We start from the raw sequence: 17,207 nt of genomic DNA, 5'->3' as shown, positions 1-17,207 counted from the left end.
AAAATTTAAAAAAAAAAATAATATTGTTTAAAATGATAGAGCATCAAAAGTTAACAAAGTATCAGCTCGAATTTTTGCTCAAAAGTTGTTTTCAACGCTGGAATTTAACAAAACAGAATTCGCATATATAACCTCAAAGGGCGGAAATTTCAATCGACATTCTTCGCTCTGTTCTGCTACTCAACACTAAGTGTCGCATGTCGTTTGGCTCTTGAACGCCAATTCCGAAAAAAGTGTGCCATGGCATGACAGCCACATTTGATTTCTAATGTTGGTGCTACTGCGTGCTTTTGACATTGCGAATGTTCACCATTCGAACGCCATCTTCGCTTAAAAACCTGGATAGTAGTTTAGCGCTCTAAGCAGGGATGCCAGGTTGCCAGATAAATCTGGCATTGCCAGTTTTTTTGAGTGCCAATTTGTAAAATTTTATTTTTTATTTCTTCCAGACTTTGTTGAGTTGAAAAATGATGTTTATTTTTTGAAGCTATAATGCATAACAAGTGAAAATACATCATTTTTGAACACTATTTCGCTCATTACTTTGAGAAAAGTGGCTTTCCAGGTTTTTGCCAGTTTTTTTGCCAGATTATTTTCTTTTCAGACCTGGTAACCCTGGCTCTAAGGCTCAAGAATCAAAAATAAGACAGCGAATTTTTTTTTTGCAATTTAGGAATTTTGTTGTAGGTATTAAATTTTTAAATTTCTGAAAATGAATATTGAAAAAAAAATTATTCATTTAATTAATGTTTTAAAACTTAGATTTTTTAAATTTTGTGAGTTCAAACCATGAATTTTTATTTTTGGAATGCTAAATTTTGTTTTTTTTTTATTTCTGTAATTTATCGATAGTACTCAGATCGAGAAATTAAATACGATCGAGTCCAATAATCACCACGAATGTTTTTGTTTAGGCAAAGTTTGTTGGACTTTTCGAGATGTTACGTCCGTAACGTCGTTCGCGAATGCATCCTTGCAGCAGTGACAGCAGTCACTTCCGACAATCATTCGTGCGAGAACTAGCAAAGAATAAAACACGTTTAACAAGTAGCTCGCGTTCTTTTAATTCGTCCGGATATTCCGTTGTCCGCCGGGTAGTTTGGTCCACTGCGCTGTAACCTGCCCATAGGTTATGGGCCCAGGCTAGTGGGACCAAGTTCGTTCGCGAGAAAGCTAAGTTTATTTCGAGAAGTTCGAGTACTACAGTTGGAGTAAAGATGTCGGACGGCCAGCGGTGTTTCGGAGTGCCCAAATTGAATAACCACAACTACCAGGCGTGGAAATTCAAAATGGAGATGCACTTGATCAGGGAGAAAACGTGGAAAACCATTTCCGAGAATCCACCGAATCCTGTGACGGGCGATTGGGACGAGGCCAACACAAGTGCTCGGGCGGCGATTGGACTTTGCATCGAGGACAACCAGACGAGTCTGGTGCGGAATTGCACCACAGCGAAAGAAGCATGGGATGCTTTAAAAGCCTACCACGATAAGGCTTCCGAAGTTTATCTGCTGAAGAGGTTGGCGCGTTTGGAGCTGAATGAAGGCGACGACATGGAACAGCACCTCCAAAGATACACGGATTTGGTGCAACAGGTGGCGGACATCGGCGATGCACTTCCGGAGAGACTGCAAGTAGCCCTGCTGCTTTGTTCTCTTCCGGATTCGTATGATTACCTGACGACGGCCCTGGAGCAGCGGCCGACAAACGAGCTCACCGTCCAGCTGGTGAAGTCGAAATTGCTGGCAGAATCGGAAAAACGTCGAGAACGCAGCGCGCACAGTGGAAATTCTGGACAAGCGCTGCGAGTGGATCATCGTCGTCGTGTCGGGAAATCCAGCGCCAGCGGAAACAGCACCAAGAAGGCGGAAACGAGAACCTGTTACGGATGCAAACAACCTGGTCACCTGAAGAAAGATTGCCCGCAGTCGAAGCCGAACAAGTACCATCGAGCACCGAACGCGAAGCAGGTCCAAGATGTTTCGGATCAGCCAGTCGCGTGGATGGTGGGCAGCAGCGAACCGACCAGCTGGTTTGTCGACAGTGGCGCTTCTCGGCATATGACGGGAAATCGACAGTTTTTCACGGAGCTGGAGCAGGTCGGCGGAACAAGTGTGCTGTTGGCGGACGGCGAAAAGGCGGAGGTGGCCGGAGTTGGCCGCGGAATCTTCGTTGGAGTGGATGGCGCTGGGGATGCGGTCGAGATCCAGATGAAAGAAGTGCTATTTGTGCCGAAACTGACAAGTGGACTTGTGTCGGTCAGTGCTCTAGCGAAGAAGAACTTTGAGGTTGTGTTCAACGGAAACACGTGTGTGATTCGACGACCTGGAGGATTGATCTGCGCTGTTGCTGAGCGGTACGGAAACCTGTACCGATTGAGCGTTCCGGAGCAAGCGATGGTGAGTGTTGAGCCGCCGCACACGTCGAGCTGCCTGCATACTTGGCATCGGCGGCTGGGACACCGGGATCCGGATGCTGTGCGGGAGATCATCACGAAGCATTTGGCCGACGGAATGAAGGTGGAAAACTGTGGTTCCAACACCGGTTGTGAGTGCTGCCTCGAAGGAAAAATGCCACGAAAACCGTTCCCGAAGAGTGTTGACAGAGGAGCCAAGGAGAAGCTGGATATCGTGCACGCTGACCTCAGCGGACCCATGGCGAGCACCCCGAGCGGAAACCAGTACTTCCTTTGCTTGGTTGATGATCACACACGGATGGCGTTTGTTTACCTTCTGCGGAAGAAATCCGATGCTGCATCGAAGATCAAAGACTTTGTCGGATGGTGCAGGACGCAGATTGGCAAGAACCCCAAGGTGCTGCAATCGGATGGTGGAGGAGAATTCACCGGTAAGGAGTTGCAGAGCTTCCTGCGAGCCGAAGGCATTGTGAGCCAGTTCAGTGCGCCCTACTCGCCACAGCAAAACGGCGTAGTAGAGAGACGGAACCGGTACCTGAAAGAGATGGCGCTGTGCATGCTTTTGGACGCGAAACTAGACCAGAAGTACTGGGGGGAAGCGATCCTGACGGCAACCCACATCCAGAATCGTGTTCCGACGAGAGCCACTGGGATGAGTCCTTTCCAAAAGTGGTACGGGAAACTGCCATCGCTCGGACACCTGCGGATCTTTGGTTGCGACGCATGGGTGCAGATTCCAGCTCAAAGACGGAAGAAGATGGAGCCGAAGGCGCAGAAGCTGGTGTTCGTAGGCTACTCTAATGAGCACAAAGCCTACAGAATTTTGGACAAGGCTACGAATCGCATCACCATCAGTCGGGACGTGACATTTCTCGAAAATTGGAATGTGCAGTACAAACGTGATGCAGACGAACGCCCGGAAACCGAGGAATCGGTTATCGAATTGGAACCACCTGCAGTGGTGGCCGCACGCGATGTGGCACCAGAACCTGTGACCGAAGAGGAACCACCAGAACCTGCGGCCGAAGAGGAACCAGCGGCACCTGTGCCGCACTCGGATGAAGAAGAGGACTTGGAGGGGTATCATTCTGCGGAGCTCTACTTTGGCGATGAAGACGGAGCCGCTCAACAAGAAGGACACGCCGATGAAACCCGGCAGCGGAATCCACGGCGTAAAACCCGGGGAGTGTTGCCAGCGTCGCTACGGGACTTCTTTGTCGGCATGGCATTGGCAGACCACGACGAACCGACATCCTTCGATCAAGCAGTAAGCTGCGCTGAAAAGGAGGAGTGGATTGCTGCGATGGATGCAGAATACGAAGCGTTGATGTCCAACGATACCTGGGAGTTGGTGGACTCGCCGGCCGCGTGCAACATTGTCGGTAGCAAGTGGGTGTACAAACGAAAGCTGGACGCGGATGGGAAAGTCGAGCGGATGAAGGCGAGGCTTGTAGCTCAGGGCTTCAGCCAACGTTTTGGAACCGACTTCGAGGAGATTTTCGCCCCAGTAGCGATGGCTACCACGTTCCGTGTGTTGCTGACGGTGGCTGGCTACCAGCGGATGCACGTGAAACACCTGGATATCAAGTCTGCATACCTGTACGGCAAGTTGGAGGAGGTCGTGTACATGCGGCAACCGCCTGGGTACGTACAAGCCGGATCCGATAAGAAGGTGTGCCGGCTGAAACGCAGCATCTACGGCTTGAAGCAGGCGGCGAGAGTCTGGAACAAAACGCTGACGGGTATGCTGAACCAGATCGGACTCGAGCAGTGCAAATCCGATACGTGCCTGTACCGGAAGTCGTGCGTGGATGGCGGGTGGCTATTCCTGCTCATTTACGTGGATGACCTGCTCCTGGTTTCAACGCAAGCGAAGGAGATCAACCAGATCGAAAGTGCTCTGGAGAAGTGGTTCAAAATCACGAGGCTGGGCGACATCAGAAGTTTCCTGGGAATTCGTGTGCGTCGAAACAGCGATGGTTTTTTCGTGATTTCCCAGAGTGCCTTCATCGAGAGACTGAAAACCCGTTTCGGACTGGAGCACGCGAAAGGATCGAGGTACCCAATGGATCCCGGGTATTTCAAGGTCACTACGGACAGCCCAAAGATGGAGAGCAACGGAGACTACCACAAACTGATCGGATGCTTGCTCTATCTTGTGGTGCACAGTCGCCCCGACATTGCAGCGACCGTTGGGATCCTGAGCCGGAAAGTCAGCAGCCCGACAGAAACCGATTGGACAGAAGCCAAACGCATCGTAAGATATCTGATCCATACGGTTGACTACGGGTTAGTGCTGGGAAGCAGCAGCAAGCAGTTTCAGCTGACAGCATACTGCGACGCGGATTGGGCGGGAGACAGCAGCGACCGGAAATCCTGCAGCGGTTTCCTGTTTCGTCTAGGAGGAGCGACGGTAGCATGGGCGAGCCGCAAGCAAACCTGTGTCGCCATGTCTACCATGGAGGCCGAATACGTTGCGCTCTCCGAGGCTGCCCGAGAAGCGGTTTGGATGCGGCGTTTGCTGACCGAGCTCAACGAGACGCCGAAGCTGCCAACCATCATCTACGAAGACAACAGGAGTTGTCTGGACTTCGCCGTAATGGACCAGCAGAAGAAACGGTCAAAACACATTGACACTCGCTACCATTACACCAAGCACTGCTGTTCATCGGCGAGATCGAGCTGCAGTACTGCCCGTCGGAGTCCATGGTTGCGGATATTTTGACCAAACCCCTTGGGTTCAACAAAGTCAAGAGATTCGCTACACTGATGGGATTGGCACCTGTTCCGGCCAAGGAGGAGATAGGAGGAGACGAGTAGCGGTGAGGCAAGGTCACATTCGCGAGGAGGAGTGTTGGACTTTTCGAGATGTTACGTCCGTAACGTCGTTCGCGAATGCATCCTTGCAGCAGTGACAGCAGTCACTTCCGACAATCATTCGTGCGAGAACTAGCAAAGAATAAAACACGTTTAACAAGTAGCTCGCGTTCTTTTAATTCGTCCGGATATTCCGTTGTCCGCCGGGTAGTTTGGTCCACTGCGCTGTAACCTGCCCATAAAGTTTTATTGCAATATTATTTTCTGCAAATCTTAAGAAGAAGAGATTATCTGATCAAATTAGGTTGAGCGGCGGGACCGGAGACATTTTTTTCTGCTCGTGCCATTTTATGAAGTTTTTCTGTTTTTTTTTGTGTTTGAGTTAAAATGAAAGTAAAATGTTTAAAGTAAATACTTTTTTCAATCATTTAACAAATTTCAAGTCGCAATTACAAGAAATAAGAAGTCAAGGTAAAATTTTTAAATAACTTTTGTTTTTTTTTGTTACATCAGGAAAATATTATGCATCAGTAGTCCCCTCGTAATTTTTTGTTCATCTCAATTACCGAACAGTACTGTATTTCCCATCGCTCCATACCCATAGCCCATAGTGATGTGGTGGGAGCAAGGGCGTCTATGCGAAGTGTTCCTACACCCGCTACAATTTTTCGGTATTTGGAGAGGAATTCTCAACCAATAAAACAGTTTTTTTTAATAATTAAATCAAACGATTTATTCAATTATATACCCTATAACGCAAAACCTCAAACCTTTGGCAGCGCCAAATCCAGCTTCACGTTAATGTTCATCGCCGTCAGCTGCGATACCAGAAACTTGAAGATGTACGGTATCTCGACGTGGCCGATGCCCTGGTCGCTCCGACACAGCCGGCACGTGGCCGGCGTCCGCTCCGTCTCGGTCGCATTCGTCGCAACCTTCTTGGTGATGCTGCTGATGGGGCCGACTGTTTTTGGAAGATGTTTAAAATGTTAGAATGATGACTTTCGTTAAGAAGTATTGGGGGTACTTACTGAGCGTTCCGCAGCTACGACAAACCAGCGTGGTGATCTTGTCCGAACCGTGAAAGAGGCGATCTTGTAGAAGGAAGGATGCGCCGTGGGCGATCAGCGCGTCACGTTCCATTTCACCGAAGCGAACGCCTCCACCCCGCGATCGTCCCTTGTTTGGTTGATGCGTCAGTTGGTCGAGGGGGCCCGTCGAGCGCACCTGCCACTTGTCCGAGACCATGTGGCGCAGCCGTTGGTAGTGCACGACGCCGAAGAAGATGTCCGCCTTCATTTCGCGCCCGTCCACTCCGCTGTACATGCGTTCGGTGCCAAAGTAGTTGTACCCGCTGGACTCGAGCAGCCGGCCAAAGTAGTCGATGGCGGTGTTTTCCTCCGTGTATCGGAACGGGGTGGCATCGTGGACGAGGCCGTGGCATGCGCCCGTCTTGCCCGCCATCGTTTCGATCATCATGGCGATTGTCATGCGGGAGGGGAAGCCGTGCGGGTTGAAGATAATGTCCGGGATCATGCCGGACTCGGTGAAGGGCAGATCGACGGCGGGCCACTTTTGCGAGCAGATTCCTTTTTGGCCGGCGCGGGACGCGAACTTGTCACCGACGTTGGGGTTGCGCACGATGCGGTACGTGATGACGGCTTTTTTGGGGGCTGAAGCCGAGGTCGTGCCGCACAGTTTGATGTTGTCCACGATGCCGTCTTCGTGGTGATCGAATTTGACCACGTGATAGGTGTGGTCGTTCGTGTCAAAGTAGCAGTACATGGGGTTTCGATGCTGGAGCAGGGCACTCCGGTAGGGCAGACCGTCGTTGTCGAGGAATTGTTTCAGCCGTTCGTCACGAGGATCGCGCGCGAAGAAACTGTCTCCTTTCAGCTCGATTAGTTCGTTTTTGTAGACGGTTCCGTGGGCAAAGCCCCGCTCAAAGGCCGACTTGTTGATGATCATCGCGTCCTCCATGTCGTATCCGGTGTAGGAAATGACGGCCACGATGGCGTTCGTGCCCATCGCGTAGTTGTCCAGATCGATGTTGTCGTGATGAACGGGACGGAAGAGCGGCGTGGCTGGCGTTTGAAGTCGGTAGAACTTGGCGATGCACTGCAGCTGCCAGTTGTGGCAGGGCGTTCCCATGGTCTGTTTGCCCATCTGGCACTGGTACATGTTACGCGGACTCTGGTTGCAGTCCGGCATCGGAATCAACATGGCCAGATTGCTCAGGAAGGAGGTTTTGGACAGTTCCTTGTGCGTGGTCACCTTCGGATACGCCTCCTTCGCCGTAATGCAAATGTCCATGTAGACCTGCTCGAACGTCCCGATCAGCTCGACCTTGTTCGCGTCCAGATTTACCACCGGTCGCATCATCCGAGCCGCACCGACAAAAATGTACAACCCCGGATACTGGCCACCCTCCTTGCTCGGAATAAACACAATCTCCGTGGCCTCCGGAATCTCCTTCCCTTCAATCTTGAGCATGCGAAGTTGCTGCACCGCTTGGCCAACAACGGCCTTCGGAATCCGCCCCGCGATCCGACCTTCCACCATGACCGTGTACCCCTCGCCAACGCCCCCTCCACTCAACGCCACAGTGTTCGCCGGCGTCATTCCGTACTGAATCAGATACTTTTCAATGTTCTTCACTTTCCCCGGATCGGGACTGTTCGAAACGCGACAATTCGTCGTCAGATGGTTCAGCAGACCGCAGGGCGTTCCGTCCGGCGTGTGCACCGGACAGATAAAGCCCCACGCGTCCGGCAGCAGCTGACGCGCCTCGGTCGTTCGCATCGTCACGAAGAACGAACCACGGTGGATCGCCCGGAAGTGGGACATGTAACGCATTCGGTTGATGTTCTCCGCGATGATGACGAGGCCGGAGTCTTGCATGAGGCCCATCTCGCTCGCCTTCTGGAGGTTGCCGGTGGCGAAGAAGTTCGAGAAGGCGCGGTCGAAATTCGAGGCGTTTTTGCATGCCATTACGGCTTCGTTCTGGCCGAGGTGGGCATCGGCGTCGCTGCAGAGCTTCAACATGTTGTACTTCATGCCGTTCAGGAAGGTGAGGAAGTGCTCGCGCAACAATTTCTGATAGAGATGGCCACCGAGTAGGAGTTCCTGCATCATGGTGCTGTCGACACTTTCGAGTTTACAGCGACCTTGTGCTGCCGTAAACAGCTTCTGCATCATAAACACCAACAGGTTGAACTTGTCCAGATCGCTTTCCAGGTGAATCAATACGCACGTCTTGAGCAGATGGTCGGTTCGTTGGGCGTCCGTGTACCACGCCGGAAGGTAGTACAGCTTCGACCGGAACACTTTTCCCATGTAATCCTTGCACTCGACCTGGTTATGAATTCCTTCCTCGTGCAACTCCCGCAACATGTTCTGAATACAATGCTTGTAGTACTGATCCTCCTCGTACCCCACAATCAACCGCTTATAAATCTCATTGTCCGTGTAATCCGACAACGCTTTCAACAGCATCATAATCGGAATGAACGTCAACGACCTCCGAATCGAAAACATCAACTTGGCCGTCCCATTCACCAAATAGTGCAACACATTGTTCGTCGACGTCTGGTCCGTCCTCACGCACCGGATCATTATCCCCGTGCTGCTAAACTCCTTCCCGCGGTCCCGCCACGAGTTCCTGCTCAACACGATCGGATAATTCCTCCTCGTCATAATCAACATCCGGATCAACTTCTCCATCCCCCGCACAACAAAATGTCCACCCCACTCGTCCTCATGCTCCCCCCGTTCCACCAACTCCGCCGGACTCATCCCGCCCAGATTACACGCCCTCGACCGCAGCATCACCGGCAGCGCCCCAATGTCCCGCGTTATCGCCGGCTTCGGCTGCCCGTTCACCTCCCAGTCCACCGTGATCGTGCACATCCCCGCGTACGTTTCATTCTTCTGCCGGCACTCCGACGGAAAAACCCGCTTCTCCCGCACGTTCAGCTGGCTCAACGGAACGACCGGCCGCGCGATTGAACAATGCCCGATCCGCAACCGCACCCGGTCCTTGTTCGGCAGCTCAAACTCCACCGGATCAAGCTGCCTAATCACGTCGGCCAACCCCTCGCGCAGCACGTAATCGAACGACTCGATGTGCGGTGCCCCGAGGTTCGCCAGAACCTGCGAAGAAAAACGTGTTCAAGGAGGTTACTCAAAAAATAGACATTTTCAACCCACCTTATTCTGCTCCTTGGGGATTTCCCGAAACTGGGGCTTCAGGTTGGTCAGCACCGGAAGGTCCTTCATGTTGGCATCGATTTTGAAGGCGATTTTAGGCAAAAATTTAAGGAAAATAATTCACCGACTAGAAAACGAACCGAAGTCGGAGCACGCACATGGTGTTTTGAATTTGCAGCGAGTGACAGTTCGGGCGATCGGCTCTCTCTCTCGCAAGTTTTTGTGTGTGTGTGTGTGTTCGGATGTGTGATGTAAACAGAACAGGGTGATTCGGCAGGAGCCAAGATGACTGAAGAAAGGTGGGAATTTTGATTCCAACGAGAAATTAAAAAGTGAGATGTGAGACGTGCATCATGGAATGAAGTTCGGAGACGGTGTCATTTACATTAAATTGCTGCTTGAAGCCGAGTACGGAGATTGCAAGGAACGCAAAACTCCTTATAAAAAACACCCAAGAAACGGTCAAGGAAAGGGTCACAAAAAAAAGTTGGTTCGAAGCTTTTGTTGATAAAAAATCGGTTTTCTCATTCGACTTTAAATTACAAACGGTTGAATATTTTTGTATTCAAACTATATATAAAAAAAACATTTTTTCATCAGATATATACAAGTGTTCAAAAAATCATGATCATGTATTCTTATTTTGTTTAAATGAATTTAAAAAGTTTTATTGATATTGTTAAAAATTTCAATGTTTTTTAGTTTTTTTTTTATTGTTTTGAATATTTTTAATTTTAAAATCTTTGATTTTTTTTCATATTTTTGAAATGTTATGTCTTTTTTATATAATTTAAAATTTCTTAAAATTTTGGATTTTTTTAATTTTAGTTTTCTTTTGAATTCTGGATAATTTTGGAAAATTCGCGGGAAAACTTCTCAAATTAAAAAAAATATGTTTTTTTAATTTATTTGAAATTTTAAGTTATTTTAATATTGGATTTTTTTAACTTTGGAGAAAAAATGAAGGTTTTAAATATTTAACAATGTTTTTTTATTTATTTTTAATATAAATATTTTAAAATTTTGTATCTTTTTTTTAAAACAATACTTTGAAAATATGAAGTTTTTTTTTTAATTTTTGAAATCTGTTTTTTTAAGGATTTTAAAAAAGTGGTCGAGTATTATAAGTGGAGCATGGAGTTAAACTTTGTGTCAAGTTGCTGTAAAGGTTTCACTCCATGTTACGGACTCATACCTCTCTTTTTAATTTTTTAAATTAATTATTCGATACAAATTTGACACAATTGCGATCGTAATTTGTCGATGGTAGATCGAAATCTTACTATCGAGAAAACTCGATCGTGAGTCGGGAAATTTCGAACAAAAAGTTGGCGGTAGTGGCGAAGTGCAATTTATTCATCAGAATAATAATTTTTATATAATAAAAAGTAGTCTTTATTTCATTTAATTGTCAATAATCAAGTCATGAAAAAGTAAAAAAAAACAAAATCTACTGATCAGTCAGTAATTAACAATAACAATAGTCAAAGCCCTTCCTCCTCCTAAAGGAAATACAACTTCTTCTCCAGCAGATTGCTCGGCGACTGGTGCAGAAACTGGCCCACGAGGAAGGCCAACTTGTGCGCGTACTGGCACACGGCCGGGACGCGCGTCGTTCCAGACCAGTTGTAGTACAGATGGCACTGCTTGTACGACAGCATCTGCAGGTGGTCAATCTTGAGGTTGGACGTGTCGTAGATGACGTTGTAGGCGGTCGGCGAGACGGTGCCCTGTCGGACGGACTGCGACACGAGGTAAAAGTCGGTTCGCTCCGGCAGCGTCACGATATCGTCCACGACGGTTCCCGGCTTTGGGTTGTTGCGCCGCTCAAAGAAGCGCGTGTTGATGCGCTTGCTCACGATGAAGTAGGTGAACAGAACGTCCTGATCGTTGCCGAACTTTTTGTACACTTCGCCCAGCTTCTCCACGATCGACTTGACCTCGTGCTCGTACACGTAGTGCAACTGACCCTCGCCGACTCCGTCACGATAGAAGATGATCCGCTTTGGCAGTTCGCCGTACTCCTTCCGGTACTCGTCCAGCGCCTTCACCGTGTTCAACGGCAAATAGTTGGAGATCTCCTCGCCGTGCGTGTGCTGACTGACCGTCGAGAAGTACTTCGGAACGCCCTTGTTTTCGTAATCGAACGTGGCCACCATCGCCCCGAACGATTTGGACTTGTCCTTGGTGTCGTGGCACACGTCGAAGCCCACAGTCATGAGGCCGCTCAGGGGGATCTTGACCTTCCACGGGACTCCGCCCAGCTTGCAGTTCATCTGGATGACGACCTTCGTGGCCACACTCATCAGCGTGCGCACGTTGCCACCCTTCGGCGTGATCGTCCGCTGAACCATGACCTGCGTCGGAATGGCCCGATCGACGCAGCACTTTTTCTTGATCGCCGTGTACCGATCCGCTTTGTTGTTCGACACGACGCACATGATCATCTGCGGGTCCCGGTTCACCACGTTGTCCAACGTTCGCACGTACGTCGCTGGATTATCGTCCGGAATGGCCACCATCTCCGGCTGGTTGATTTCGAACCGCATTCCTCGCGCTGCCTGAATCAAACATCCGAGGAAATCGCTGGCCTCGCGATTCGCCCGGTTCGGCACAATCAGGTACCAGTGGTTCAGCCGAACCGTCGAAAACATCGGATTGTTCCGGAAGTGAATCGACCAGTCGGCCTGCTCACCCGAGGGGAATCCGCCAGCCGTAGGTGAGAAGAAAATCAGCTCTTGCGGCAGCATCCGCCCTGGCAACTCCACCAAACGACGGTCCAATTCCATCTGCCAGATCTGGAACACATCCGCACTCTCCGGGCAGGTTTGCAGCCGATTGTTGAACGTGTTGAGTCGCTCAATGCGCCGATCCGGATTCAACCGCGTATGATCGGACATCGCCTTCATCATACGGAAGTCCGATCGCATCTGGTCGGTCAACCCCGTTACGCGGCACAGTTCCGGCACGAGGGCCATCAGTTCACAGCCGCCGGCACGCAGATCCCGCTTCTTCGCGCGGGACAGCAACATCGGCTGCTGAGCGTCCCGGATGCGGATGTTGTACCGCTGCTGGTAGTACTCCACGAAGGACGTCTTGCCGTTTTTGGTCTCGAACGTGCTCTGCGGGTTCGTGTCGAACGAAACGTCGTTGATGGTGTAGGTTTTGTTGTTGTAATCGGTCAGGACGACCACGCCGAGTACGGCCCGCTTGAACGAGTCCATGTAGTTGCGATCGTGGCGCTGGCACTCGCGCAGAATGTCGTAACAGGTCTGCATCCGCATCGTCTTGTGCGCAATTTCACAGCACACGAGAATGTCCTGCTCGTGCTGCCGGATGCTGGTCACGTACCCTGGCCACAGCTCAATCTGGTACTCCCGGATGGCGATCTTGGCCGCCGCGTCAAACAAATTACGCCCGACCAGCTGCAGGTTCAGCCCTCCCATGGCACGACGCAGAATCAAGTTCAGCACCTGAATGCCCGTCTCGTTGGTCATGTCCACCGTTCCGGTGTGGACAATCTTGATCTGGTAAACGTCGCCGGTGCGTTCGTGCTTGGACGTGAGCGTGAGTTGTTCACTGCGCAGCTTGTTGACCATAAACAGCTGCGTCCCGTCGAAGAGGAACCCCCCAAACGTCTTCTTGTGTTCCTTGATCAGGCCCTGCATCAACCGGGCACTCGCACATTGCGGAGCAAAATCCACCCGGTACTGGTGCAGAGTCCACTCGATGTGACGAAGCAGCTTGAAATAATTGCTGGTCAACTGCAACGGTTGGCCCATCGTTCCCTGCTTTGACGGAGCGTCCAGCGCACGCGTCCGCAGAGTGTCCCCGATGGTTCGACGGCCACGCATGGCACCACGCGATCCGGCACCGGTGGCCGAAGAAGACTGACCACTGCTCCCGTTGCCGTTGTCTCCATTGCCAGTGCTCGATCCCGCACCCCGACCAGCGGAGTGCTCTCGGTGAACCATGGCACGTCCCTCACCGGCACCTGGTCCCCACGATGGACGGGGCTGTGGAATCACCGTTTAAGACTTAGTGTTACAATTCAACAAGCAGTTCACAGAGTGACCACTCAAATCCCATTTTCAAATTCCCGACTTTTCTAGAACCCCAGATAATAGCCATTTCTTATCTAAAGAATGATTTCAAAGTAAACAATTTATATAGTTTACCCAAAACTTTTATGTAAACTGTTTGAAGATAATTTGAATTCTGTAATATGTTAAACCGAAGTTTCTTCAATTGAAGTTTTTGCAGTTTCAATATTTTTTCATATTTTCAATCGAGAAATTAAAAGTGCAACATGGAGTTAAACTTTCTGTCAAGCTGCTGTGAAGTATCGAGAAATTAAAAAGAGAGATGTGAGCCGGTAACATGGAGTTAAACTTTCGCAACTGTCATGGTAAACTTTACAGAAGATTGACAGAAAATTTTACTCCATGTTGCACTTTTAATTTCTCGATTCCATGACAGCTGTGAAAGTTTCACTCCATGTTACCGGCTCACATCTCTCTTTTTAATTTCTCGATTGCCAAGCTGAAGTCGGAATCGGAATTAGAAATTAAAGGAATTTTACAAAATGAAACAGAATCATGACTTATCGAGACATTAAAAAGCGAGATGTGAGCCAGCAACGTGGAGTGAAACTTTCTCAGCTGTCATGGAATACTTCACAGCAGCTTGACAGAAAGTTTAACTCCGTGTTGCACTTTTGATTTCTCGATACACTTGGATTTTTTTACCGAATTCGGTAAAGTTTATCGATTTCCAACTGCGGAATAGTTCGGTATCGAGAAATTAAAAAGAGAGATGTGAGCCGGTAACATGGAGTGAAACTTTTCCAGCTATCATGGAAAACTTCACAGAAGCTTCACAGAAAGTTTAACTCCATGTTGCACTTTTAATTTCTCGATTTCATATCTAAAGAATGATTTCAAACTAAACAATTTATATCGAGAAATTAAAAGTGAGAGTGTGTGCAACATGGAGTTAAACATTGTGTGAAGTTGATGTGAAGATTACCAGGGCACTTTGAAAAGTTTAACTCCATGTTGCACGCACACACTCTCACTTTTTATTTCTCGATAGTTTACCCAATACTTTTATGTAAACTGTTTGAAGATAATTTGAATTCTGTAATATGTTAAACCGAAGTTTCTTCAATTGAAGTTTTTGCAGTTTCAATATTTTTTCATATTTTCAATCGAGAAATTAAAAGTGCAACATGGAGTTAAACTTTCTGTCAAGCTGCTGTGAAGTATCGAGAAATTAAAAAGAGAGATGTGAGCCGGTAACATGGAGTTAAACTTTCGCAACTGTCATGGTAAACTTTACAGAAGATTGACAGAAAATTTTACTCCATGTTGCACTTTTAATTTCTCGATTCCATGACAGCTGTGAAAGTTTCACTCCATGTTACCGGCTCACATCTCTCTTTTTAATTTCTCGATTGCCAAGCTGAAGTCGGAATCGGAATCGAGAAATTCAAAGTGCAACATGGAGTTAAACTTTCTGTCAAGCTGCTGTGAAGTATTCCATGACAGCTGTGAAAGTTTCACTCCATGTTACCGGCTCACATCTCTCTTTTTAATTTCTCGATAAGAAATTAAAGGAATTTTACAAAATGAAACAGAATCATGACTTATCGAGACATTAAAAAGAGAGATGTGAGCCGGCAACGTGGAGTGAAACTTTCCCAGCTGTCATGGAATACTTCACAGCAGCTTGACAGAAAGTTTAACTCCGTGTTGCACTTTTGATTTCTCGATACACTTGGATTTTTTTACCTAATTCGTTAAAGTTTATCGATTTCCAACTGCGGAATAGTTCGGTATACTCAAAATTACCGAATTTGGTAATGGAGTTCAGCGTTCAACCGATATTAGGTAAATATTGTGTATTTTAACATAAGATTTACCGATCTTCTTTACCGATTTTTCAACTACCGACAAATTGAGTGAAAATAGTTTGAAAATTGTACAATATTACAAAAATTGTTCAAGAGTTTGAAAATAATTTTCATGCAGGTATGCTTGAGATTCCCGACTTTTTGTTTCTCGACTTGAGTGGCCACCCTGAATTCAAGAAAACTTACCCCTTGGCCGGAAACCGGCACTCCGCTTCCACGGACCGGCGCTTGGCCGCGGCCTTCGTGAGCTTCATGGGACAGGTTCACGGCCGTGTAGCCACGAGCACGGGCTCGTCCTTGAGCCTGACGGTCGGACATTTTTTTCTGGAAGAAAGAAAATTATTTTTCATTTATGGCTGAAATTTACCGCAAAAAATGAAGGGCTTTATGGGAAAACTTACCACAGCACCAGCACGGAACAGGAAAATAATCAATATAGTGTAAATTCGTGATATTTTCACGAAAAAAGACAATTTTCACTTGAAGCAAACTGGCTGGCACGACCTTCACTGCCCAAACAACTACGAAGCAATGAAAAAAAAATGACTGGAAGGACGCGACTGCAACGGAAAATCCGTTAGCACTCATGAGTTCCTTTCAGGCTACCACAGTTTATTTATCCAGTGGCGCGCGGACGGGAGCCCCGATGCTAGATCACTTTTTTCGTTTGACAGTTTAGCCCAGTCACGTCGTTCTAGCAGGTTTCTAGCAGAGCTGGATATTGGCCGGATCGCTCAAAAAGGCACGCGGCAAATCAGTCACGAACTGCGCGTCGCACTTTCGGCAAATCCCATACTGCGCGATTTGCGTTTGTTGTTTTTTTGCTTCGAATCGTTTGGCATCATTGCCAGGTTTGTTTTTTTTTATTGCACTAACGTGAAGACTTCCATCATTGCCGTTTTTTTGTTTAAAGATATAAATTTTGCGTCGCTTTCAATATTTTGACAAAATTCCTTCTACAAGTTGTTTACTTTTTGGTAACGATCATCTCATTCCTTGTAAAGTTATGGAAATCGTCATTAATCAATGATTGCTAACTAGGACGTCAATGACTGTACCACAAAATTATATAAATTTTGAAACACCTTTGATTTAGACCAAAAAATCCTTCAGTGGCTTCAAGAAGACCACAACCGGCACATGCTGATTCATTTTGGTACGGAAATTCGTTAAATTGTATTAGATACAGAGAATTTTAGATTGATGATCAATTTTCTTCGAAAATGATCAACGGCTCACCCTAAAAGTGCTGAAAATCGATGGCAACAGTGTCTACGGCCCGTTTGAGAGAAACGGACAATATTCTATAAGCATTCTTGTAATATTTCGTGACTGGGAAGTTTTAACATCAGTATTGAATAGTCTTAAATACTAAAACACACTTGATTGTCACAAAACTTTTGGTTTTAAACGAGATTTCAACTTTTTATGCGTTCGCTTGAACACATTTAAATAGAGTCCTAAAGCCATATGTATTTTTTTATCTTTATTTTAGGATCCAATTTTCTTATTTATTTACTTTCTTATTTTTTTTTTAAATTTTTGAAATGCTAAAATTTTTTATATTTTTTTGTAAATTTTCTTAAATGTTTTGATTTCTTCTGATTTCTTTATGGGCTGAATATTTACAAAATTATTGTCCGGGTCCGGGTGGTGTAGTAGTAAGCGTGGTTGCCACTTACCCCAGTAGGCCTGGTTTCGATTCCAGTCAGACTACTTACGATTGGAATTCTTGCAATAAGGACCGCCGAAGAGCGGACAATTTGTTTTGGGGAAATGCAATCGCAATGATAAATATTTACAATTTTTGATATGTTTGTACAAACTATAATGACAATAATGCCGCTCGAA

At 47.4% G+C, this 17,207-nt stretch overlaps 2 protein-coding genes across 2 annotated transcripts; both read right to left on the bottom strand.

Annotated features, from left to right (window-relative positions):
* Window positions 1–5,938: 5,938 nt before the first annotated feature.
* On the bottom strand, window positions 5,939–9,621 carry LOC120419048 (DNA-directed RNA polymerase I subunit RPA2). The gene is made up of 3 exons (XM_039581613.2): window positions 9,443–9,621; window positions 6,265–9,385; window positions 5,939–6,197 (listed from the first exon to the last, which is right to left on the bottom strand). The coding sequence occupies exons 1-3, from the start codon at window positions 9,509–9,511 to the stop codon at window positions 5,998–6,000; spliced, it is 3,390 nt and encodes a 1,129-aa protein (XP_039437547.1). The 5' UTR covers window positions 9,512–9,621; the 3' UTR covers window positions 5,939–5,997.
* Window positions 9,622–10,770: 1,149 nt separating this feature from the next.
* Window positions 10,771–15,889, bottom strand: LOC120419049 (protein aubergine-like). The gene is made up of 3 exons (XM_039581614.2): window positions 15,758–15,889; window positions 15,543–15,680; window positions 10,771–13,458 (listed from the first exon to the last, which is right to left on the bottom strand). The coding sequence occupies exons 2-3, from the start codon at window positions 15,672–15,674 to the stop codon at window positions 10,945–10,947; spliced, it is 2,646 nt and encodes an 881-aa protein (XP_039437548.1). The 5' UTR covers window positions 15,675–15,680; window positions 15,758–15,889; the 3' UTR covers window positions 10,771–10,944.
* Window positions 15,890–17,207: the final 1,318 nt, after the last annotated feature.

The sequence above is a fragment of the Culex pipiens genome, chromosome 2, assembly GCF_016801865.2.
Source record: "Culex pipiens pallens isolate TS chromosome 2, TS_CPP_V2, whole genome shotgun sequence".
NCBI lineage: Eukaryota > Metazoa > Arthropoda > Insecta > Diptera > Culicidae > Culex > Culex pipiens.
Note: the sequence above shows the minus strand (reverse complement) of the source record. Positions and strands in the feature narration are given on the sequence as shown.

Excerpts from the sequence above, each read along its gene's own strand:
- LOC120419048 (XM_039581613.2), bottom strand. The coding sequence starts at position 9,511 with ATGAAGGACCTTCCGGTGCTGACCAACCTGAAGCCCCAGTTTCGGGAA. Across the intron at positions 9,386-9,442 it reads TCCCCAAGGAGCAGAATAAG|GTTCTGGCGAACCTCGGGGC; the intron begins GTGGGTTGAAAA and ends TTTTCTTCGCAG. Across the intron at positions 6,198-6,264 it reads TCGTAGCTGCGGAACGCTCA|TCGGCCCCATCAGCAGCATC; the intron begins GTAAGTACCCCC and ends TTCCAAAAACAG.
- LOC120419049 (XM_039581614.2), bottom strand. The coding sequence starts at position 15,674 with ATGTCCGACCGTCAGGCTCAAGGACGAGCCCGTGCTCGTGGCTACACG. Across the intron at positions 13,459-15,542 it reads TGCCGGTTTCCGGCCAAGGG|CCCCGTCCATCGTGGGGACC; the intron begins GTAAGTTTTCTT and ends GTGATTCCACAG.